General features: G+C 42.8%; 1 protein-coding gene across 1 annotated transcript; it reads left to right on the forward strand.

The window, feature by feature from the left end:
- Positions 1 to 1,524: 1,524 nt before the first annotated feature.
- Positions 1,525 to 24,708, forward strand: rftn1a (raftlin, lipid raft linker 1a). Its single transcript, XM_053334926.1, has 10 exons — positions 1,525 to 1,568; positions 8,130 to 8,281; positions 16,013 to 16,196; positions 18,135 to 18,243; positions 20,662 to 21,439; positions 21,534 to 21,737; positions 22,955 to 23,064; positions 23,326 to 23,429; positions 23,890 to 23,965; positions 24,283 to 24,708. Exons 2-10 carry the CDS (start codon positions 8,134 to 8,136, stop codon positions 24,706 to 24,708), a joined length of 2,139 nt encoding a protein of 712 aa, XP_053190901.1. The 5' UTR covers positions 1,525 to 1,568; positions 8,130 to 8,133.
- The last annotated feature ends 237 nt before the right edge of the window (positions 24,709 to 24,945 follow it).

Genomic DNA, 24,945 nt, shown 5'->3' on the forward strand with positions numbered 1-24,945 from the left:
ATGCACTCTACTGTGTTGATTTCTTTGGGGAAATTATTTACTGTACATGGTACACTTTATATTGGTTTGTTTCAGCTTTTTCAGCCCTTTTGGGTTTTATCTAGTCATAGGTGATCTTGCACAAAACATTTTACTGGCATTGCATGAGTGAGCAATACTTTTTTATATATATATATGTGTGTATATTTTTTGGGGAAAGTGCACTATATTTGTCTTTAGTTCACTTTTATACGCTTTAAAAAGAGCTTGGTGATGCATATTTGGTGGTTTTCTGGTGTACAGATTTTCTTTTTCCTTCACTCAGTTCTGCATTCTTTTATTTGAGCATTGTTGGGTATTTACAGTATTTGGGCCACAGGGTCTCCTGTGTGCAGACATCTGATTATATTGATAGAATCATTTTGTTCAGAGAGCCTGGGCACTGCACTGTTTGGTTTGTGTTATTGTTCCTGTTCACGTTTTGCAGGGTTTGGGTATTTTGTCTTGAGAAAAATAAAAGTTGAACGATGTTATCATTTATACTTGTGAAGGTCTTTGGTTTCTTTGCATCATTTTAAACAATACCTGTGTATTTTAAAGGGTATTCATTTTGCAAACTTACTCTTTGTTTCATACTTTTGAGTTAGCAGGTGATGATCTGCATGCAGACTGCTCCCAGCCGCCTCCTCATCCTGTCAGTCGCTACTGGTTTCCAGTCAGGGTTGAATTGCCTGTCTGTCCTGGCAACAAGCCCATCATCTTTCAGTCACAGACCGTTTTGTTTTTGTCACAGTCTGGTAGTGTTACTGGGCTCCCCAGGGTGTCCTGTCCAGCCTGTGACCACCCAACAACCCCACCCACCCACCCCCTAGTCAGACGTTTCTGAATTATGGATAAGTCTGGATAGCTTTATGAAATATGAATTTTCCAAAGGAGACAAAAAAAAAACAACACCTCCAGCCAACCTCAGTAACCTTGGTGTAACCTGTACTTAACTACTGGGACAAAAACATCTGTAAACATTGCAAGTATTATGAATCTCTTCCCTAATGAGATTAAGCAGTTTGTTAAGAGTCAGTTTATTTTCCATTATGCAAATCCTACTTCATGGGTGCTTTTGCTGTCACATCCCTGAGGATACAGTATATTACTTTCACTGTGATTGTTATCTTAAAAAAAAGTCTACAATAGGCATCATGATGTTTTCTCGTAAATCTAGGCTTCATAAAGTGTTACAGTATATTTAACCTGGAGAACAGCGAGTAAGGATGAGTGTAAACCCTCCTCTCTTCGCTTCTCCTCCTCCACACGCACTGTTGGCAGACAGACAGCGAGAGGTGGACGGAGTGTTTATCAGGAGCTGCCCGTGAGATTCAGCAGCAGTCAGTTGTAGTTTCTAAATGGAGGATTCATGTTTTCTCCCTATTGGATCGCAGCCGCTGCGTGTCTCATCCCAGCAGCCGTGACGGGGACCGACATTAAAGACAGTAGGAAAGAGAGAGAGGAGGGACGCTCAACGACAGACTCCAGTGAGACAGGAAGCTATCAGTCCAGCATACACTCCGTGCAGCCTGGCAACGACTTGATTGGTGAGTTTAACTTCATTGAATTATGCAAGAAACCATTTTCATGTCTGCTTTGGAAATGTTTTGCATCACATGTTTAGAGTTTTTCTCTGCATTATTTGTGACCAAAACTAATTTGAATACCACCAAATAAGATTGTTATATTAAGATTTTAGACAGCTTTGATCAAACTTATTGAACGCCATAAACTGGGAGACCAGCGCTCCTGAAATAAAGATCAGGAGTGGTGGAAACCTTATATGGCAGCACACAGCCCGTCATTTGATTTGTGTGTTGATGTTTGCCATTTGTAATCGCGGCGGAACGAAATGAATGAGCACCTCTGCTCGCTGTCACAGGTTGAAGTGAACTCAAGATATGCGTAAATGTGCCGGGCGCAGATGGAAGAGAGAGAGGGGGGAGTGGGTGGATGGAGCGTGTGTGTGCGTGTGTGTGCGTGTCAGAGCGAGAAAGATTTGGTGCGTAAGCGACCTGTCATGTATCATTTCCCGTTCACTAAACTACCACCAGCTAGCCACGTGTTGTGGGGGCTTGTAGAGGACTGTGTGTGTGTTGGGGTTGAGGTTGAGCGCACCAAAGAGGGGGGGGGGGTGCTGAAAACATGTAATTTCAAGCAAGGCTGCACCCACAAAATGCAAGGGGCATCAATTAGTTGCATGGTCATGTATGGGTGCTCACCATATAGCTGGAAATCTATTTGGAAGCATTTGAGAGAGAGCCCTCATTAGCAGTGAGTGACAACCAGTTTATCACACTGGTCATGCAAACAGTAGGTTAGTTATCAGTTTTTCTTACTCCCCCAGAAAGAGTCAAAAAATGTTAAATGATGGAGGAAACAATCATAATCATCTTTTTCATTTTTCTTTTTTTGTGGATTGGTGCCCCAGTCTCAACAGTCTTCCTTTGTTTATAAACTATTCTTTTTACATAAAAATAGGCTATACAAGAAGCTGCACTACAGACCAATAAATCAATGTCATAATTTTTTTTTTATCCTCCCCATGCAGCCTCATTAAAACACCGTTTGAGGTGAATACATTGTTGCTTGGGGGAATCACACCTCCCTCCAGGCAACTTGACATGCTCCCAGTCTGCGCTCTGTCTGTCTTTCTCTTTTTCTCTCTTATCTGTCTCCGTTGCCCCCCTCCTTCTCTCTTTCTCTCCTCATCCTGTTCTTCCCCTCCCCTCTGTTTCCCCATCAACAGCATCCCCCATTCTTGCACGGTGACAGGGGGGAAGGAAGCCCACTCCCCAGGACCCAGTCTGTCACCTTTTCTTATTTAAAGATTCAGTGAAATGCACACAACTAAAAGCCAGTGTGTTAAGAATAATGCAACTGTTTACACTGGCATGCCTGTGTTTTTGCTGTCGAACAACCACACCACTATAAAAAGTGACTTAATGCAGAGTCACAAAATGTCAATACACCACAAATTGCAAACTTGTAGTAGTAATAATATAAGGAATAGGAACCTATGTCTTCAAAGGAAAGTGCAGTAATGAAGGAGACTGGACGCCATAAGAAACTGTTATGTTAGCTGATAATAGCTCACTCCAGGCTGTGGATAAAATTAGAACTTAATTGTTAAATTAAAAAAAAACAACACTGCTGTTAGTTTGAGAACATCATAAAGGCAAGTGCGTGTACGCCTATTCCTTCTGACCTCCACAAATGCACTTTTTGTTGAACGTCAGACAACTTCCTAAATTGGTACTTGGTCTTGTCATGGAACATAAACTTAACATTACTGGGAGATACTGTTGTTGTGGAGATGTACATACTCGTAGGTAGGCCTATGTGTAAGCAATAATATTATGAGGTAATATAGATAGAAATAGACATTTGGAAGACTGCCACAATGGGACGCAGCTATGATTTAGCATAAACTTGTTTTTTATGTTTCCTTCAGGATGAATTGTAACTGTGGCGCCCTTGAAGCTTCTGTAAAGAGCCTGTACTGTTTAGTGCTAACTGTCAAATCTTAGTATGCTAACACACTAGAGTAAGATTTGAGTGACTTTATATGTTAAAATTATATATCAGGACTTACCCGTAGGTAGTCAGCACAGCCCTGGACTATGATTAGTTGGTTTAATGTGGAACTCCAAATACCAAATAATTCTTTTGTACTGTACACATATTCACATGCAGTGTCTTGCATAAGTATTCACCCCCCATTTTGCAGTGTTACAACCTGGAATTCAAATTGATTTTATTGCTTTTTTACCATTTGATTAAAACAAAATGCATAATGCTTTGAAAGTGCAAAATACTTTTTGTTGTAAACAGTAATTAAGACAAAAAAGCAGACAAATGTTGGATGCACGACAGAGTCAATACTTGGTAAAACCATTTTTCGCTGCAATTACAGCAGCAAGTGTTTTGGGGTAGGTCTATACTGGCTTTGCACATCTAGAGACTGCAATTTTGCCCGTTCTTCTTGGCAAAACAGCAATTTTCAAGTCTCGCCACAGATTCTCAATTGGACTGAAGTCTGGGCTTTGACTGGGCCATTCTAAGACAATAACATTTTTTGCCTTAAAGCATTTCAGCCAGGCTTTTGCTGTATTCTTAGAGTCATTGTCATGCCGGAAGATGAATCTCCACCCTAGTCTCTAGTCTCCTGCAGACTGAAACACGTTTTCCTCCAGAATTGCCCTTTATTTGGCTCCATCCATCTTGCCCTCAATCTTGACCAATTTTGCTATACCTGCTGATAAAAAGCATCCTCACAGCATGATGCTGCCACCACCGTGTTTCACTGTAGGGATAGTGTGCTCAGGGTGATATACAGTGTTGGGTTTTTGCCAAACATAGCATTTTGCACCAATTTTGATCTCATCTAACCAGAGTACCTTCTTCCACATTTGCTGTGTCTCCTACATGGTTTATGGCAAACTCCAAACAGCTTCAGCAATGGCTTTCTTGTCACCACTCTCATATAAAGGCCAAGTTTGTGAAGTGCTTGACTTATAGTTGTCTTATAGTCTCTGTTGGACATATTCTCCCACCTGAGTTCTGGATCTTTCCAGCTCCTTCAGAGATAACACTGGCCTCTTGATTTCCTCTCTGATTAATGCTCTCATTGCCCAGTCCATCAGTTTAGGTGGAAGGCCTTGTCTTGGTAGATTTGCTGTTGTGCCGTATTCTGTTCATTTTATTATGAAGCATTTAATGGTGAGATATTCAAAGCTTTGGATCCCCCCCCCCTAATCTAACCTTGCTTTGTTCTTCTCCACAACTTTATCGCAAACCTGTTGGGTGAGCTCTCTGTGTCTTCTCTAACAAACTCTGACACCTCCACAGAACAGATGTATTTATATTGACATTAAATTGCACACGGGTGGCCACTGTTTAACTAATTATGTGACTTCTGAAAGCACTTGGTTACACTTGATCTTAGTTAGGGGTTTCACAGCAAAGTGGGTGAACACATATGCAATCAACACTTTTCACATATTTATCTGTAAATACATTTGAAAACCATGCCATATTTTAGACTGTTAATGACCGTCGCTGAAGTAGCTAATTACACATTTTTGTAAGTCAGTTTAGCTGAAAACATTCGTAAGTGTGTACTCTTTACAGTGTGTTTATTTTTGGTACACATGATGACAGGCTTGGTAGGAAGAGATGAAAAGAGAGAACATGTGAATTTTAACACTGGCACTGTTGGAGAGTCTCCCTGGTGGTTCTATCTATATTAACTGTGAATTTTCCCGAGCCGCAGCCTGCCTCTAGCTCTCCCTCTGCAGTGAATGAATAGTGCTTCTTGGAAAGCAGGCACCCCCCCCCCCCACCACCACCACCACCACCACCACCACAAGTGACTCGGGAGGTAGCAGAGCAGTGGCACAGTGCAGACGGATTATGCTCTCGCGTAAATCCGCTGTCATTTCAAAACTCTCCGTTACAAGAGATTGTCTAATGAGAACCCCTCTGCTACTCCCTGTCTGTCTTCCTCCTCACTCCTTTCTCTATTTTTCACTCCTTTTATCTGTCTCGCTCTCCTGTCTCTCCCAGTTTAATGGATGTTTTTTGCTGTCAAGGCCTTTTCTGCCTGTGTGTTTGTGTGAGAGCAAGTAAGAGATTCTGTTTGAAGTCAACATGTAGAGAAAAAGGCCTTATATGTAGGAAAAAGGCCTTGAGTGTTGAACTCAGAAGAGTTTCTCTGCTACTACAACCTTGGTTTTTCATACACCGTTGTGTCCAATTACAGAGATCTGTTTCGAAACCTCACAGAGTTCATCTGTTACAGCGACGCCTTTGTTTTGAAACAGAACTGTCAGCACACAATGAAAAAGATGATAGATCAAACAATAGAGCTGTGGGCTAGTCATGACTAGAACCAATCACATTTTGAGTGCAATAAAACCAACTGCCACTAGCCAAATAGTAAGCAAATTATTCCAAATTGTTATGACTTTTTAGCACTGCATAATGCATAAAGTAGAATAAGGACAAGAAATGAAGAATATTGTTTTTTAAAGTAAAGATTATTTGCTGAAGTGTCTCAACTAACATGTTTGTCTTTACCTGTATACCTCTCTTTATATACCCATTGTCAGAGAATCATCATCATCATTATCCTTGTGACCACATTTTCTTCTTCCCTCCTGTGTCACCATTCCACCTACCCTCAAAACCATGAGAAGCAGCCTGCTCAACATCCCCACATTAACCTGCTTTTTGTCCCTGTAGCAGACAGAACGCATTAAAGCGTAGCCCCGGAGGGAAATGTTTGGGAGTGGATTTGCATGCTCTAACTTAGTAATAACCTGGACCCACTTGGTTGGCTGGCTGTCTAGCTGGCTGGAGACATTGTAATAGTTTATGGGACTTAACAGGCTCAGCAGGGGAGCGCTTCTGCCGCGGAAACTTACTGAGCCACCAGACAGGCGGACTGAATGGTCGGAGGGATGGATGGTCAGAGGACAGAAAAGGGTGTGCATAATGTAACGTAATGTAGTGACACAGGCAGGATTGAAGCGGGCAGGAAAGGATGGCGCCACAGTGATGAATGAAGGAACAAAATGGAGAGAGTTATTAGGAGGGCTTTAATGAGCAAGAAGTTGTGAAAGTGGAAGAAGGTGGAGAAAGTAGATTGGGGAGAAATTTGGGAATTCTAGCAATCAGGCAGACAGAAAAATAGAGATTGGCAAAAATGAAGGGCTGACTGTAAGACTAATCAAGGCTATTGTATCAATAGAAAGAAGGGAGTTATCCTTCTCCTAAAGCGTCATCTTGCCATCTCTTCTCATTTGTCCTCATTACGAAAGAGCATGTTGTATTGAAAGAATAATGAGTCTTAATTGCTTGTTCTTAGGGTCTTAAGGAGCGTATCGTCTCAAGACAGATGAGGTATGAAAATGTGTCAAAGATGCTTCCTTTTGCAACTTTCTAACCTTTTCGAGAACACACATACCATGCAGTCAAAGCTGCAAGTCACCAAACACATACACACATATACTAACACACACCAAGCTTAATGTAGTCTGTTAGGATCGTTAGCCGAGTTAATGTCCGTGCACTTGCCCCAATGGGAGTAACTGTGTCATTCTCCACGCTCCCAGATACAGAGATACAGATATAGACCTGCCTTTGGGAAAGACATGCACACACATACACACAAACACGTAGACTTGCAGACACGCACCTCACCATGTGGCTCCTACAAGCCGTGGCAGACGGGAATATTAAGCGTATCTGTGGTGATGGTTTGAGGGTAGCGATGCTGTCACATCAGATTAGCTTGACAATATTTGGCCACACCTTTTTTTTCTTGTCCTTTACCCCTGTTATGTCTTCTCTTTTTACACCTTTCACCCATTTGTCATTCCTCTATTTTCCATCTAACATCGTTTGTCTGAAAAAGCCACCTCGCTCTCATTTTTTTCTTTTAATGAAAGTCACATTTTGGTGTCTAAATTGCCTGTTGAAATTCAGAAGAGGAGGAATTTGAAAGGGAATGCCAAACTCCCTCTAAATTGTGTTTCCAGTCGCCTGTTTTTGAGGGTATCCAGTGGTCCTCGTAAAATCTGAGAAACTCTTAAAATAACATATTTCTTGGTGCTTCAAGGCTATCCTTGGATCAACATATAAATTGGTTAGCAGAACAATATGCTTAACATCTCAGCCCTCCTCTCTCTGTCTATCTAGTCTCATGTCGCTCTGCCAGACAGGGCAGGAAATCAGTCTCATTTCTGCTTTAATTCGTTCTGATCAAACATGTCGCTCCCAATCAACCGCATTTGATTAGGAGATGCCCGTACCACAGTCCACCAAGCAGGTAATGGCTGACACTTTCATATTTCAGTATTATTGCAGTGTGTGTGTGCAAGATACACATATTATTCCCCACAGCTCGAGCTTGCACCTGAGCAGTAGCATTCAGGCTTGTGTGTGACTCTCACACACGTTCTATTGGAAGTGCTAATGTGTTCTGTATATTTAGAAACTCCTTCAGTTCCATGTCTCCCACTCGAGTCTTTGTTAGCACCCTCGTCTGGTATTTTTTCACTTTTAATCTACCATATTTTTAATACTTCTCCTCTCTATCACAGAGATATGGGGTGTAGGCTCCCTAAATTGAGGAAGGCAGAAGAGAGGCAAAGCCCAGGCAATATCTACTCCACCCTCCGACGGCCTCAGGTGGAGACTAAAGTGGGCGTGGCGTACACTTACCACTTTCTGGATTTTCTGTTGGGGAAAGAAGGTATGGATAAGATTGCCAATGTATTGTCAACCATGTCTGTAAAAACAGCTATTTGTGAGCACTTATTATTGTACATATCAACCTGGTGGAGTTTGGGCTGGACTTCAAACCCACCGTGTGGGTGACTTGACTTCTCTTACACATGCATCACCGGTGTTTGCTGTTATACCACCAAAATGTCAAAATTGTACTGTCTATAAAAAATAGTCTTGGGTTGTACCCAACTCGGAATTTTGTCAGTCGAATCAGATTTGGCTGTAATATGAAGATTCAACTATTAGTTCCCTTTTTCTGTCATATAGACTATCTGGCAATTAGAAGATGCCACAGGGTCACAGGAACTGAACTGAATTGTCTGTTGCACTGCCCCCAACTGGCCAAAAAAACAAAATCAATAAATACAGGTTGATCCTTTTTATTTTGAGAACATTACTATTATTCTTAGCTATCCTTTAGCTTCTTTAGCTGTTGTTTAGCTTTAGCAAGATATTCATTGCAGTAAAACACCAGAATATGATCAAATTTGACCAAAATATGCAATTTTCTTTTAAATTCCATTTATTGTATTCTCCTCCTCTGTGGGGTTGATTGATGTCAAGTGAAGTTAAGTGAAATCAACAAATTAATGGTAATATCTATAGCATGCATATACATATATATATATATATATATAGCCCTGGAGATTACATAGATGATTGTGTCTAAAGTCGCTCCTTCACATCATTGAATGTTTATGATATACTGTAGGGAACAGGGAATGAAGGAGGTGAATTCAAACACAACAAAATCTTGGCCATCAGATGCAGCAGGCAGGCTTTATTCAGATCTAATTCACATCTGTCCCAGTTCCAGTCTGGAGGGGGAAAAACAGACTTCAAGGGATATGTCTTCACATTTGGTCATAAGCCAAATCATTTCAAAGAAATATAAGTACATGTGGAACTAACATTTGGTGTTCTTCTGTCATCCTGACCTCTGTCCACAATGTTTGCATGTGTTCCAACTCATAAAATAGCCACAGTTGCTATTCCAACTTTTACCAGTTAAATGAAATGTTTAGGTCAGCACCTCTGTTTTTTTATTTCATACAGTATGTATCTCGAGGGTGAAATGTGGCTTATAAGCTGAAGTTGTGTCTGTGTGCGGCTCCTGTTGCAGGGAGTTCAAAGACTTCTCTAATTCTCAGATTCAGCTATATTGTGCATGCTGTAGCCATGCCCTCCAACTTCCCCCTGCCTCTCCGCCACACAATGACAATATACTAAAGCTGATATTTGTTGTTGCACGCTGTCTTGGGAAGTGTGTGTGTGTGTGTGTGTGTGTGTGTGTGTGTGTGTGTGTGTGAGAATATGAAAATTGTGTGTCTGATAATGCGTGGGTGTGTGTTTGCGTCTGTGTGTGTGCATGCTTGCAGCATCTTGAGAATGTTTGATGAGAATCCTCCAGAGGCATCTGGTTTCTAAAAATACTAATTCTGCCATTGTATTGGTGGTTTGGACTGCGGATTGATAGAAGAGAGGGACGGAGTGAGGGAAAAGAGAAGCGATGAGGAGAAAACAGATATAAGAAAAATCACCTCTCCTCCTCATGGCTTAATGTTTCTACAAGCCCCCTGTTATGCACTGCATCACCCGACAAGCTGAAACAGGTGCAAGAAGCTCGCACTTAGAGGAGTTTCCAATGCAACACTGTAACAGACAGCAGGCACAATGCTACTGCCAAGTGGCAACGGCCTGGTTGCCAGTCGTCTTCATTTTCAGCCAGCCTTGTTATGTTTGGCAAATAGGTTAGGCGTAGTGTTTGCTGGAAACTAGAGAGATCTGGCAACCCGAAATGGTTGGAGTGACCAAGGCAGACAATAGACATGAGGATTGCTTGTCTGTCTCATTGCTAAAGGCGGTAGCAGATAAATTGTCTAATCACATGGGCTGCAGCACACACATATAGATACAGAGAGACCACACACAAACACACAAGTGTTCATACAAGCAGCCAGGGCTGCTCATTCACACTCTCACAAAACACTTTATAGCACTTAGGCAACAGAGTTAGTTTTATCTTTCAACAGACAGGCAGGTCATTTATATGGTAAACTCACTGATGCCACCTGAGCTGCTTAAGATTGGTATACTCTATTTTAGGATAAACACAGCTACTGTGAATTGATTGTGGGTGCGTGTGTGTATGTGTGTGTGAGCGTGTAGTTGTGAGTGGGTGTATGCTTGCCTCTCTCCCTCGCTCTCCCTCTCCATTTGTGATAGAGAGACCAAGAGAAGTGAAGGATTCCTGAAGGATTATCTGATTGTTTGTGGAGATTGAGAGACCTCATTCCCAGCAAAGGGATTTATTTATGTTTGTGTGTGTGTGTGTGTGTGTGTGTGTGTGTGTGTGTGTAGGAGGCCAATATAGGAATCTGTATGTCAGTCCATGACATTGAGGAAACCGCACGGTCAAATCCATGCTTTAATTCAATTTGGCTTCCATTAATAATATTATTTCCCTGTCAGCGTGACTTGATGACTCCTACACAGTAATGAAAAACAAATATCTCTGCTTATGCCCCTTCGGGATATGTGCAGCTTGATGACTGTTTATTAAACTAAGTAGTGTTCTCTGAGAGATGAGCTGCATGTTCTGGCTGAAGAGGAGTGCAATGTGGTTTCTAACTTGACCTTTGACAAGAGAGTGATGAAACTCACGATACATAATGGGGCTGATAATATTGTGTCTGCTTTTGTTTTATGAGCTCTGCTCTAACTCCAGCAGTGCTTGGGCTGAGAAATGTTTCCATGTGACTAAGCCCAACTCTCTCTCACGGGTCACAGCAACCTGATTGTAAGTCCAGGGAGGGGAAATATGTTCAATATTTTAGCTGCTTGGCTTTTAGATATTTGGCCTGCAGTTCACACTCTCTCTCTCTTTCTTTCACTCACACGCACACACACACACACACACACACACACACGCACACACACACACGCACACACATATTTGATTTATAAGGTATTTCAATCACATCTTATGGCGTGAAACTATTGTTATTCTACTAACCTCTCTAATCGCCAAACTACTGTACCTTAAATGTAAACTTTAGGATTTCATTTGTTTCTAAGTGACTATGGCAGACACAGTTTTAAAAAGTGTTCCAGTATTGAGCCAATGAGAGCGCTTCAGCCAGCAATATAATCCTTTGGGGCAATTGCGCCCCGTCAATGTATGTCCACTAAAACACATCGTGCAAAAGGATTACATTGCAGCCCGTTTCAAGTCTGTTGGCTGAAGCGCTTATCTGTACTCTCATCTGCTCAATACTGGACCAATTTCAAAAACTGTTGTCCCCATGAGTCCCTTAGATATAAAATGATGGGGAAAATAGGGTTCAGGTTGAAAAATCCCCAAGTTTCCCTTTAACATGTCACCCACCTTACAAAAAGAGCCACAATCTTCATTATCCCCATTGTAACATGGATTGGTTACCTTGACATGTCAGCACAAATGTAGAGTATGAAATGAAACAGCCAGGTGTGACATTTTAACCCAGCTTCCTTTGTGCCATAGCTGTGCCGATAATGAGCACAAGAAATGGAAAGAGCGAAGAACATGAACAGAGATGGGAGGGGGGGAGAGAAAAAGAAGTGGTGAAAAAAAAATCAAAGTAGAAAGGAGGGAGAATAAAGTCAAGGATGTGTAACGAGAACAGAGGGTGAGGGAATGAACAGCGCACGAAACGAGAGTTACAGCGAATGTTAGTGAGGTCTGGAGCAGGAAAAGTGTCTGGAGAGCGAGGGGAGGAGAAGTCGCAAGAAAGGAGAGTTAGAGGTGTGAGAACGAGCGAGCGGGAGTCAGGAATCTGAGGGTGTGTGATGAAGTAAGTTAGGTGTGATGCTGTGTGACTAACGCCAGTCTCTGGAGCAGACAGTGAGAAGCTGAACTCTGCTGATGACTTTCTGCCACCCTGCAGAGACGGAGACCCACTCGGCTCATTAAAACTTACAACGTGGCTAATGCTCAGCACTGTGCTTGTGTGTGTGTGCTAGTGTGGCTGTTTGCAGTGCTACTGTATACCTGTAGGCAAGTTGTTTATTATGACCTGAATGGAATGATGGATATAGTCTCCTCTGTGGACAAAGAGTGATATATTTCTTCTGCCTGTGCTATCAGAATCTGTGTATGATGTATTTGCCTCAGAGAGCAGGCGAAGCACAACAAATCCATCAGTTTGCAAGATCTGCACTCAGGTAAATACAGGAACATTTTTTATGAAAGATTGTTCAAAATGCATTTTTCTGAATCTTTTTTTTCATATCGTTTGAATCTGATTGGCAAAAAGCCCGGAGCAAACACCAGTGAAGATGGGAGAGAGCTGCTATGTGTCAAAAGTGAGCCAGTCTGGAATTCACAGCATCACAAGTACACGGTAGTGTATGCGCCTTAAGTGCCACGCTGTGTTCCCACCACAGCAAACCTTTTTTTCTCCTGCTTGTACTTGTCAACCATTTTTGTGAACCCAGCGCTCTTTCTCAGACATTTCCTGTATAGGCAGCGCTCGGAGAACATCAGACCCCCATTTGACAAAGCTTAGATGCTGACCAACAACTGTCATAGCCTGCGGCTGCATTCCCCAAACAGTGGGGAGCTCCTGACTCCAGGAAGCTGATTATTTTATAGTGACTGTTTTGGCACATATCCTTGCCTAAAACCTCTGCAAGTCATTAGAAGGCTATTTAAATAAACGTGAACCTCCAGCAAGCAGAGGGATAAGCCTTGAGGGTGGCTGTGAGTAGTAATCCTCATGCATCACCTAGCAGGCTTAGTGCAAACTCTTTCTTTTCTCAGGCGCACACTCAGACAACACAGCCACAAAGATGGCCTGTACACACTTTCCGAGCTATTGTGGGACACATACACCACAAAATGTGCTTTAGAGTCACCCACAGAAATTCGGGGATTTGTACAAGGAATTAATAAGGCCTTTCATGCAGCTACAGGAAGTGGATGACTCTAAATACATCTTGTGCAATCCAGGGTCAAAAAGTGAGGCGTCACTCACAACACACAACAACTGTCATTAGAATCAGTTTTATTACAGTGCAGGTTTGTTTTGTTTAAATAGAAGAGAATGAGATAAATGTACACAATACTGACACAGAGTAAACAGCATATACAAGTTGCATTAATGTAACATGCCATGTAGGATCAGAGATCACAGATGTGAAAATGTGAGATTATGGGGTGTTACATTAATATCATGTGTAATGTCCATGGGGGGGATAGAGGTCATAGCAGTGGGGTTCCTGGGTCTTGTTGATGAGGCCAGCTGCAGATGGGAGGAAACTGTTCTTGTGGTGTGGGAGGGGTCAGCCATAGTTTATTCCGCTCACCTCAATGTCTTGGAGGCACACAGGTCCTGGAGGGACGACAGATTGCATCCAATCACCTTTTCTGCTCCTGTCCTTGGCAGTTGCAGCGGCGTACCAGATGGTGATGGAGGAGGTGAGGATGGACGCAGTGATGGCGGTGTAGAAGTGCACCATCATCGACTTTAGCAGGTTGAATTTCTGCATCTGCTGAGCCCAGTCGATGAGGCCGCTGATGCCCTGTTCCTACTTGGGGTCCTGGCTCGTCATGGTTCTCAGGAAGCAGAAGGACTCCACAGGATGATGGGGGCGGGTGGGGACTCATTCCTTCTGAAATCAACAACCACCTCCACTATTGTTAGAGCACTGAGATCCAAGTAGTCAAAGAGAGCAGGGATCGACAACTGAACAGCTCCTACAGCTACTTCTCATGTCTTTATCTCTCTAACACTTGTACACACATGTATGTAAATGTTCCAAATCTTTTATATACACAGTCACTGACACAGACACTTCTACTACTCCTCTTTTTTTTCTTATGTGACCCAAACAATATCATACAGAAACACCATACATGGTCCCAGTCTTTTGCAAAATCACACTCTTTAACACAGCAGCTCCCTACCCTCACTAGCTGGCACTATAAAACCCATCTATTCTGCCCTGAGCTGTTCCCATGTTCCCATTCTTGAGCGGAATTGCGGCCTCTCTTTAAATCCCACAGTGGCAGACAGTATAAATGAAGTCGCTTCCCAGCCTAAAGCGCTGCATAACACCCTAATAACTTCTGTATGCCTTGCCTTGCCTGAATTAGCTGCTGCGATGCCTTGACTGCATCTCGTCGGTGGATGAGTGCCAGTCGTGCAGAGCTAATGACTGCTAATGACTGTTTACGGTGACAGGATCGTTGTTATCCCCCCCCCCCCCACCACCACCACCACCCTCCTAAAGTCTCCAGCTGTTATTATTATCATCACTGTACTGCTTTTGATAAGTCCCCACAGACACCCGTTTAAGTGTTTGGTTGATGAAAGGCTCTCGTGGTTCCAAGCAGTTATGCCAAGGCGATGTGATGGTCGGGTTTTTCTCAAGGAGTTTTTCTCCTATTGTTTAACTGAGATGAGGGTGTGTGTGTGTGTGTGTGTGTGTTGGTGTGCGTGGAGTCATGAATACTGGCCAGTTTCTCGTGAGTGTGTGCGTGTATGTTAGGGTATGTGTGAACACGCCAGATGATGGAGAACAAATTGAAAATGAGATGGCTTGCACATCTTTTTTCCCCCCCTCCCGCTTATGTGTGTGTGTGTGTGTGTGTGTGTCTAGTTAATTTATTCAGGTTATTTTCTCTTCTCCAGACCCATGCAAATGAGATTGAATGGGAAAGGATGACAAGCATTCAGGCACAAACAGCCTCATATCTCTCTCTCTCTCTCGCTCGCTCTCTCTCCCTCCCTCTCTTACTCTTTCTCCCTCTCTCTCTCTATCCATGCCCAAACCCAGCTCTGTTAACTGCCTCCCTTTTTCCTTACTTCACTCCTCATTTTTTTTTCCATGTTCGTCTCTCACACACCTGGCTTCACTCAACACACACACACAACTCCCTTTAAAAGCCTGTGAGCAGAGAGAGAGCCTAACTACAATACACCGACCCCGAGAGGGCGGTTCTCACAAACACTGCACCCCCCCCACCCCCCCTCCCGTGGATTTGCCATGACAGTTTGCTTCCATACGATAAGCTCCGCTAACCATTTCCACTGAAGTGAAGGGGTTGTCTTTCCATTGTGTTTGGTAATAAGGGACCCGGCTCTGCGTTAGTGATTGCTACTAATACCACACACACCCAAACATCAATGTGATGGCATTGTCTTTCTAAGCTTTTGATGTATGTGTGCGTGCATTTTATTCAACTGCACCTGTTAGTTTAGGTAAAAATGTGCTCAGAGTCTACATTTGTGATATGGGTGAGCGTGTGTGTGTTCAAAAAGTGTATGCCTCTGCACACTTTTGTGTCTCTACATGTGTGTGTGTATTTTTGAAAAGCCAGACTGTGCCGGTGACAGTGAGGACAGAGGCTAATAGTTCTGGTGTAATTAGTTTCAGATTTAGCGTGAAGATGCCATGTGTTGTTGCTCAGTGGGAATTATCATAATGAAACATGCTCTCTGTCTTTGTTCCTTCACACCCTTTGTCCCTTTTCCCTCTTTTTTCCCCCCTCTTCCTCTTTGTTCCATCTTGTTATTCACTCCCAAATGTCTCTCCACTACTTTGCCCTATCTCTTTTGAAACCTGTCATTCCTTGTCTTTACCACTCCCCATTACCACTGCTCGTTTAACCTTGTTTTTCTCTCTCTCCCCCTCCCACCTATTCTCTCTCCAGAGGTGCCAGTGTCATCAGTGCTTTGTCTCTCCTCAGTCAGAGAGCTACCCATTCAGGTGAGGGAACTTTACGCGCAGGGTTTCGTCCTGGTTGCCGTCCATCCGTTCGTCCATCCCTGCGGCCCTCGCCACGCGCACATCCAGCGGCAGCTCCACAGGGCCGTGCTGGTCCGAGAGACGTCAAGGTACGCAAAACTGAACATGCCCCTTGTCTTCAGCATCACTGTTGCTGAAGACAAATGAGATGATGAAATAGCCAGATTTTGGAGAAGAGTTGGCAAGTAGAGGCTTTCGTGACTTTACTGCTTTGACATGGAAGCCAATTGAAACCCATTATCACAAGAAGGTTTCTGCACCTCACCTTCATCCGTTGAAGGGGAAATTGCAGATGAGTCAGCCATCAAACATGTCTAACTTTAGCTCACTGTCCCAATTCTTTCACTTTTGACTGTACATGATAATATACTGTACTGTGTCAGTACTCTGCACTCAAGTATCAATTATCTCTTCTGTAACCCAGTTATACTTTTGGTGACATGAAACACTGCAATATTCACCACCATATTAGAGTGGAACATTATTTTCACATACTTTCACCTCTGGTACAGCATGTAACCTAAGTTACACTCATGCAGAGACCTCCTAACATGTAATGTTTCATCATTTGCCCTGTCTCAGGATCATAAAGTAGCACATGTGCACAATTTTCCCTTAAATCTTCCTTGGCAAGAGATTTGCAACATTAAATGATAACAGCAACAATTGCATCATTCTTTCAGTCCTGTTCATGGACTCAGTTTGAACTCCATTAATATTTGAGGCTTGAACAGTGCCCATTATTCCTATTTTCTCCGGGTTTTGCTGTTTGTAGCCTTAAGATATGTTTGTTCGATGTAGTAGTTTACTTTCTATTAGCAGTGTTTAACTAATTATCTTCAGGGAAATTACACAAAGTTCCATATAACTCATTGGTGTCTTGTATCTTAGTATATGTTGTAGCACTTAAACCATTTTCTCAACTAGTTATTTTCTTATGCTTCAAAAAATATGTCATTGTCTTACATCAGATGATCCTGTCTGTCTAACATTTCTGATGTTCCTTTACTAGAACCCTGTTTTTGACTCATGGTTACATATATAACGCTCAGTATATTGTCACATGCGCTTCGCAATTAAAGGTGTTATTTTGCTTAGTCTACCGTTTCCTGTGTTCTGCGCGCTCTTTTAATGTGAATTCATGGAGAAGCGCACCGTATAAATACACACACGAACACACGCACTCTAGAGCACAGGCAGGTGCCGGGCTGCTCCTTTGATGCCCCTGCTGCCAAGTGCCCTGCTGCTTCCTGGCACCTGTCACCGTGGAGACGGCTGATTGCATCATCAGCGCTCGCCAGAGGGGAACGGCACGCTGAAAGAGAGAAACCATCTCTCCATCCTTTCATCTGCTTTCTTCAGTGATGGCCGTCGCCCCTGTTTCTTTTGTCCTCCTCACCCCCCTTCGTCCTCTTTACTCCGCCTTTTATCTCCCCATCACCGCTGTCCCCTTTCATCAAAAAACCCTAAAAAAAATGAAAGAAAAAAAATCTGACAGATCAACTGTTTAAAATCTAGCTGAGAATGTCACTCGCGCCTCAGAGCACAAGATATTACCACGGCCTTCCCGCTGACCTCAATCCAAATCTGAAGAGGCATATCTGAATACTCCTTTTATGATTGCGTCTTGCAGTAGCAGCAGAGGAAATTCAGTCCCTTTCCCTGTCTAATAAGTCTATTGTGATTGTGGTGAATGTGTGCTCTCTTTAAATGGAAAATTCACTCTGTACCAGAATTGACATTACATTTCTGCTGTGATCATTACGGGTCAATGAGTACAACTGTCTGCCAGAACCTTTGGAGGCAGGGCTCGTTTAAACTGTAATGTTACTGTGTGATGGAACTGCTCTGGTGATGATGAAAAGGAAACTAACCTGGAGGAAACAGTCCAGGATAATGTCATAACAGTAGGAGCACATTTGACATTTTCTGGTTCATAAGATTAGATTTGAATTTAACTAAATGACATATGATTGATGGTTTATACTGAACATTTGTTTCAATTCTGTCATTTCTCGCCCCCGTAGTTCAGAGAAAAGCCAACTGAGATGGTCGAGACATCGTCTGGAGACAGATGTGTGCGTGGCGGGTCATCAAGTGGCTGACCCAGAGGTGATTCAGAGCTATGTCAAAAGGGTGAGTACATGCCAAAACAAGCTGTTTTGGTCTCATATTATTCACTTAAATATAGTCATGTCTGAAGCTTGCGATGAGAGTAATGTTCTTTGTTCTTTTTTGTGTTTTGCTATCAATGTGATCTGTGTTAGAAGGGTTCTAAGAAAGTAACTCAATGCCAGGTTGAAAAAACAGGTTTTGATTGCTCTCTGGTTGAAAGTTCCAAACCTGTTTACCCCTTTGTGATCAGATGTTCAACGCTCATTTGCACCTGTAACCACATCCAAGAGTGATGTCACAGTGTACTGCAAACCCTGGAGTACACTCCTACATCGATGCAGCAATGTTAAACCAATGGACATCAGTGAATAGAAAAAAAAATCAGGACATCAGATTGCAATTTCCAGGGTTGATTTAAAAAAAAGAAAAAGAAAAAAAAGAAGAAAATGGATCTTGTGCAAAGAAAAAATGTACTTAGCTTTAGTGATGAGGCCTCTACTTGGGGTGGAGGGCTTAACATTGCCATAATCATTTCAAAGAAACACCTACAACTGAAAACATGAATGCTATCTGTACTTAGCTGAAGGACACTGAATGCTTCTAAAGCAGTTTAAAGAAGGCAGCGGGGCAAGGAAAATATTTAGTATGTTTTGAGTGTGTTATGTGTGAAAGCCATTGTGGAGATCAAGAGATATGTCCATGTTCTTTACTTCAGAAGGATGTGTGCACGCCATATTGCATCGAGGTGGCATACTCCGTTTAATAGAATGGGTGATAATATTCAGCCCTAATGGCAAATGCTAGAATTTAATTAAATCATTGCAAAGACAATTTTCCCCTTCTTTTCTTTCTTATCTATTCTAGGAATCCAAATCTCAAGGACTTCTCTGCCTGCTATTGTTAATTTCAGTCAAATTAACAAAAGCATTTGACGTAGAGTCAGCCACTACCCCCGTCTTTGTTTCCTTACTTGTTGCACTGCGTGTGTTTTGTGTGTTTGTGTGTTTCATGTTGGTGCAGCACTGCTGTGACAGTGAAGGAAACATTATGGGGCTCAAAAGGCTACAGGCAACTGCCTATAATTGCCTGTCTGTGCCATATGGTAACCCTGCCTCTGGTACTGACATGCAGAGCTTCTCCACTTCAAATCCAGCAAATTTGATTAATGAATTTCCATTTTAAATACTGTAGATTTACCTGACTGGAAGGATTTCAACTATTAATCATGAAGGGAGCTAAGCGAGAATCGAGTCCAGTTGTTATGTGTTAGACTGAAATGGCTCATAAAAATAGATGGACTTACTGGATTCCCACCAGTTGAGTCTCCTCTGACTAACTGAGAAACAAAAGGAGGAGCTATAGTATATAACAAATGGTAAACTAGTGAGACTTAACCCTAAAACACCCCGCCAACCACAGCACTGTCACTGGCATTTATCAGCTGTAAAACTCACTTTTAGTCTCTCCGCTCATGAATTCACCAACAGTCCAACAATGGGGAAATGAAAATGTGCTCTATTGAATAGATTTGCATCTGAACACCCAGCGAGCACAAAGGGAAACCTGATTGGATGGAAATGCACATCACTGAGTATAATGTGATAGGCTCCGGCAGCGTGACATGAATAACCAATCAGATCACAAGCTGCCAGAGAGTTCGAGATAAGAACCCAGGAGCTGTACCGGGCAGACTGACTGACAGGAGTGTGTGTGTGTGTGTGTGTGTGTGTGTGTGTGTGTGTGTGTGTGTGTGTGTAGGCGGGCACCATTCTATACTATCGCCAGCTCACCCACTCTCAATCTGTCTCTGGACATAGTCACACAGTTTTATCTGAGGGTGTGTGTGTATAATTGTGAGTGTTTTGGGTGGTAATAGAGAGACTGATTCATATACGTGATTCATGCATGTGTATGGATGAGTGAAGTGTCAAAAGTAGTGGATAATAGGGGAAGATGTGTCTCATTATTGTTCCTTGGTAGTTTACAATCTGATTTCTCTCCTGTCGAGCCTGTCTAAAACTGTCAGCCCAAATATCAACTGACAATTAACTACTAGAGCTCCGTGAGAGGGAGCGACGCACGCACGCACGCACACACACACACACACACACACACACACACACACACACACACACACACAGTCACAAACACACGTACACACTCGGATGCGTGGAGATAATGAGGTCCTTTTGTCATTTGAATATTTGATCTTTGCAGATGATTAGGTAGGTTGTTATTTTGCAGTATTTCTACTCTGTGTACGTCAGCCTTTGTTTGTGTAAATGAGGCTTTGTTTGTCTGACTCTCATAGAAGAGATTGAAAATGTATTTGTGCCGGAGTCTTTTATATATATATGTGTCACTCAAATGTGTTTTTAATAGAGTTTTAGGGTGTGTGTAGATGATAACATTGTGTGTGTCTGTATGTTACCCGTACAGATCCAGGATGTAGCAGAGCAAGGGGTGATGTTTGTGGGGTTTCTCCAGCAGCCAGGAGGAGCACCCTGTTTCTTGGGGAACTGGGACCCCGAGGATTTGTCCTCCCTGCATTCCAGCCCTTCTCCCATACGTCGACACCCCTTCAGCGCCAACACCAGCCCTACAGATCCTGCAGAACCACAGCATAGTGATGCAGAAGCTGAGCATCATCTCTTTGAACCTCAAGAGTTAGATCATGAAAGTGTAGAACATACACAAGAACGCAGGCTATCGCTGCCCAGAGAACCAGACTTCAGCCCTCTGAAACCCATCCAGTTATCAGAGATCAACCCAGAGGAATCTAATGAACAAATTCGAATCTCACACATCGGCCTCAGAGAGTCACTTGAATCAACAAACCAACCTCAAGATCACAGACAACTCAGTGAAGATGCAGTTCAGTGGTGTTCATATCAAAACCCAGTAGAGACCCAGGGGAACCAGCTGCGTCCCAGTACTCCAGACACTGCGGGGACAATCAGGCGGCATCAGCGCGGTCCGTCAGAACTCAAGGAATCCACAGAAAAGCATTTTAAACTTCCAAATCGGGGAGAAAGACAAGATTCAGGCTCAGATGGATGGCTTAGCTCTCCAGAACTGGATCATAACCATGAAAAAATGCTCAACTCTACCTATGCAGATGGGCAAGGCAGAGTGACGACACACAACAACAACAATCATATCCGGCTGAAGAATTCAGAGAAAGATAAGAATGCAACTTCACCGCCAGCACAAGCTAGTAAGTAACACGTTTCCTGTTCATTTCCAGACAAATCATCATGATACAAGGTTGTCGCTGTTGTTTTAACGTTTCTCTGTTTACGTGCCTGCAGGGATGCAACTCTTTGCCCTGTACAACCACACAGGAGAGCTGAACACCTCTCTGAGGTTTTACTCACTCAGGGTGCCACTGCGAGTACAAAAGGAGGCAGGGCTCCTCACAGACGTTGATGCACATTGGCTTGACCACATGACTCAGCATTTCACCAGCGGTGCCCAACTCATCGATGGCTATTTCCACCTTGGAGATGATAATGGTATGTTTCATAGTTTTAGCAAAGAACTGCAGCTGATTGATGTTTTCAAAGTGATTTTCAATCCTTCGGTCTAACATACTAAAAAGGTAAAGCTGTTAGAGAGTTGTGATTGTTTAAAAATCAGCAAAGGTGTAATTTCGGGTTAGAGCTCAAACACATTTAATTTTGTGCCTTCACAGAATTGCTGGTGACTATGCTAATTGCAGGTTGTATGAAACAGCTAATACAATTCCTCCAATTAGTTTTGTTTTGTATAATCAGTCCACTATTTTTTCAATCAATCAACTATCCTTTAGTCTTTTAAATGCCAACAAATACTGAAAAATACCAATTTTCCAGTATACAAGGTGACATCTTTAAATTGCTTGTTTTGTCTGACCAACAGTCCAAAACTGAAACACATTCAATTTACCATTACATAAAACATATAAAAAGCAGAATATCTTCTTATTGTACACGCTGAACTGTATGTGTGTGGCACATGCATGAACGTGACATGTTTAAGCGCCACTGATTAATTAATCAATGTACGCAACTTATATGAGTTACATGATTAATCCATTGTTCTTTCTCTCGAGTAACTCAGTCTAATTTTAGGTAATTTTCATTAATTTTCAGAAGTACATAGTTAGCTTAAGTTGAACTGCATGTGAAAGCACAATGTATTTCTTCTCTTGCAAATCCACTGATTGCAGCGGCCTATGGAAAACACACTGATTATGGTCTGGACTGAAAAAGCCCTTCAACAGTGTCTAAGCCAATCAGTTTCAATTAAAACTCCAAGACCACAGCACAAACTCATAACCCACAAAATCTACATTATATTGTCTCATAGTCGGTGAACTTGTTAAAAAAAATGGTCCTCATTCGATTCTGGAAATGATTTGGTCAAACTTTTTCAGCAAATTTGTCAGTCTACTGACTTGAGGTATTTTCAATGGTGCATGAAGAGAGGAAAAAACTGCTCAAGCTGACCCTTGATTCACTGCTGGGAAATGGATGATATGCATGGAGTTATGTGCCGGAAGTCGATGGCTTACACACCATAAGTCACTATTCAGTCACCCATAAGTAGGCTTAAGCAAAAGGAAAGGGAGGGGGGGGGGGTCAACAGGGAGTGATTGCCAAGTGGAGATGAGCTTTAAACTCCTGTCTGAATCACATACATGCTGCTCTTGTTTATCTGACTCTGTCTCCAATTTGTCCTGTTTCTCCAGATAACGGGGTTTCATCTGTGGATAGCGTGTTCATCCTGCAGAGCTCGGCAGAGGAGACCACAAACGCCTCCTACGATGCTATTGTGGTTGAGCAGTGGACCGTTGTTGATGTGGGTCTTTGACTTTTTAATACTGTATTTCACTTGGGAGAAGATGTGTGCTCTAAAGGAATCCTTTGTGATTGAAATCTTGAGCTGTTTTCTGTCAGATATAACATAAGGGAGGGGAGATGAAGAAAAATAGCGTCCTTGCCTACCTGCAAATGACCTGTAATATGTTTGAACATTCTTTCCTGTGTGTACATATATATCGACGTGCTTCACATATGTGTTCAGTATGTGAGTAATGCGCTGTTTCCTCCTTCTGCTCAGGGTGTGGTGGTGAAGACAGACTACATCCCACTGCTCCAGTCTCTCGCTCCGTATGGATGGAGGCTGATGTGTGTGTTACCCACACCAATTGTCAAGACCAACAGGTACACAATACACCCCAAATACCACCATTTCAAACATAAACTCACATCTCTGCTAAACCAGTCAAACAAGTGCTCTGAATAGCATCGCCTATCATAAAGGACTAATTACTGCTTTCCTAATGAAGGCTGCTTTGTTGTCATTATTCTGTTATCCTAGATGTTGCCCATCCTCATTCTTTTTGGGATTAAGACTGACAGTGTGTTTTAGATACGCGGGACAGATGGTTCGAGATCTGACAAATCATGATCATATGCTCATCTCAACATGAAACTGCCTTTGAAATCTGTCGGAGCTGCGAACAAAAACACAGTTGCTGACTTGCTGCCGTCTTGTAACCTGTCACTTGACAAACCGCAGTGAACAGAAACTGGATTGAAATATGTGTAGAGATATGCCAGCTCCTCAGGTTCCAACATACAGGTAACAGTAGTTAAAGGGCTGCTCTTTTTCTTTCTGCAGTGACGGGAGTTTGTCGACCAAGCAAATCCTTTTCCTTCAGAGGCCCGTTTTGCAGCGCAAGAGAAAAGACTTCAAGGTTCGGCCCCCCCTTTTTTTTCCACCTTCGCAACAAACCTGTCACTTGTCTCTGTTGTACCTTTAGGATACGTGACTTTATGTCACAGAAGGTGCCATTAAAAAGTCATGTTACTAAATATGGGATGTACAGCAAACCTAAACTCACTAAGGAAAAGTCTAATAATAGAGAAAAGAGTCTGCCTCAAACTGTACAGGAAAGAGGCATCAATGAGAGAGGCTTTGTTGTGGTTTGTCAGGTGTCTGGAGAGAGAAAGTGAGAGAAAAAGACATGGCACAAAGCGTAAAACTGTCTCAAACACATCTATTTGATTTCAGATGCTGAACCTCAGGGGTCGCAGCAAGGCAAAGAAAAACTCTACTGGAGAATCGCCTGAAGAGCTAGAGAACAGATCCCCCTTGATGGAGACAGAGATGGGCATGTTGAGAAGAAACACAAAAGAGGAAGAGGCAATTGGGAGGAAGAGCTGGGATAGCGGAAGGAGCGAAAGAGCGAGCCCTCAGGAAGGTGGTAAGGAGAGCGGAGGGGATGCACAATATCAAAAGGGCCTCTTGCTCCTACCGGGCAGCAGAGCTTCTGTTGAAGACCAGGAAGAGGAAACAGACATCGACAAGATCTTAACGCCCAAGCAGGAAAAGTCAGTAAGATGGACAGATGTGTGTCGGAGAGATGACGGAGGGGTCAAGGAGGAAGTGAAGACAGAAGAGCGGATCAAACAGCAGCTGTTTTCTGGCGTCTGTTGACACATTGGGCACATAGTAGGCAATGGGGAGCTGAAACCTGGTTAGTTTATCAAGAAAAAATCCTTTTTAAAGGGATGTTTTGTTGATCTGGATGTTTAGTTCCTCTGTGGTCAACACAGACATTGTATCTGTATCGCGTACTGTGGCTAACGCTTCAATCTGCTCTGTTCAGGGCGCTAACACAAGTCTGTGAGGTTGTAGGGAACAAGTGATGTGCAGTTCTCTGCTCTGGGTCAG

Source organism: Scomber japonicus, chromosome 15 (genome assembly GCF_027409825.1).
Source record: "Scomber japonicus isolate fScoJap1 chromosome 15, fScoJap1.pri, whole genome shotgun sequence".
In the NCBI taxonomy this organism is placed as follows: Eukaryota; Metazoa; Chordata; class Actinopteri; order Scombriformes; family Scombridae; genus Scomber; species Scomber japonicus.

Excerpts from the sequence above, each read along its gene's own strand:
- rftn1a (XM_053334926.1), top strand. The coding sequence starts at position 8,134 with ATGGGGTGTAGGCTCCCTAAATTGAGGAAGGCAGAAGAGAGGCAAAGC. Across the intron at positions 18,244-20,661 it reads TTCAGAGCTATGTCAAAAGG|ATCCAGGATGTAGCAGAGCA; the intron begins GTGAGTACATGC and ends TTACCCGTACAG. Across the intron at positions 23,966-24,282 it reads GCAAGAGAAAAGACTTCAAG|ATGCTGAACCTCAGGGGTCG; the intron begins GTTCGGCCCCCC and ends ATTTGATTTCAG.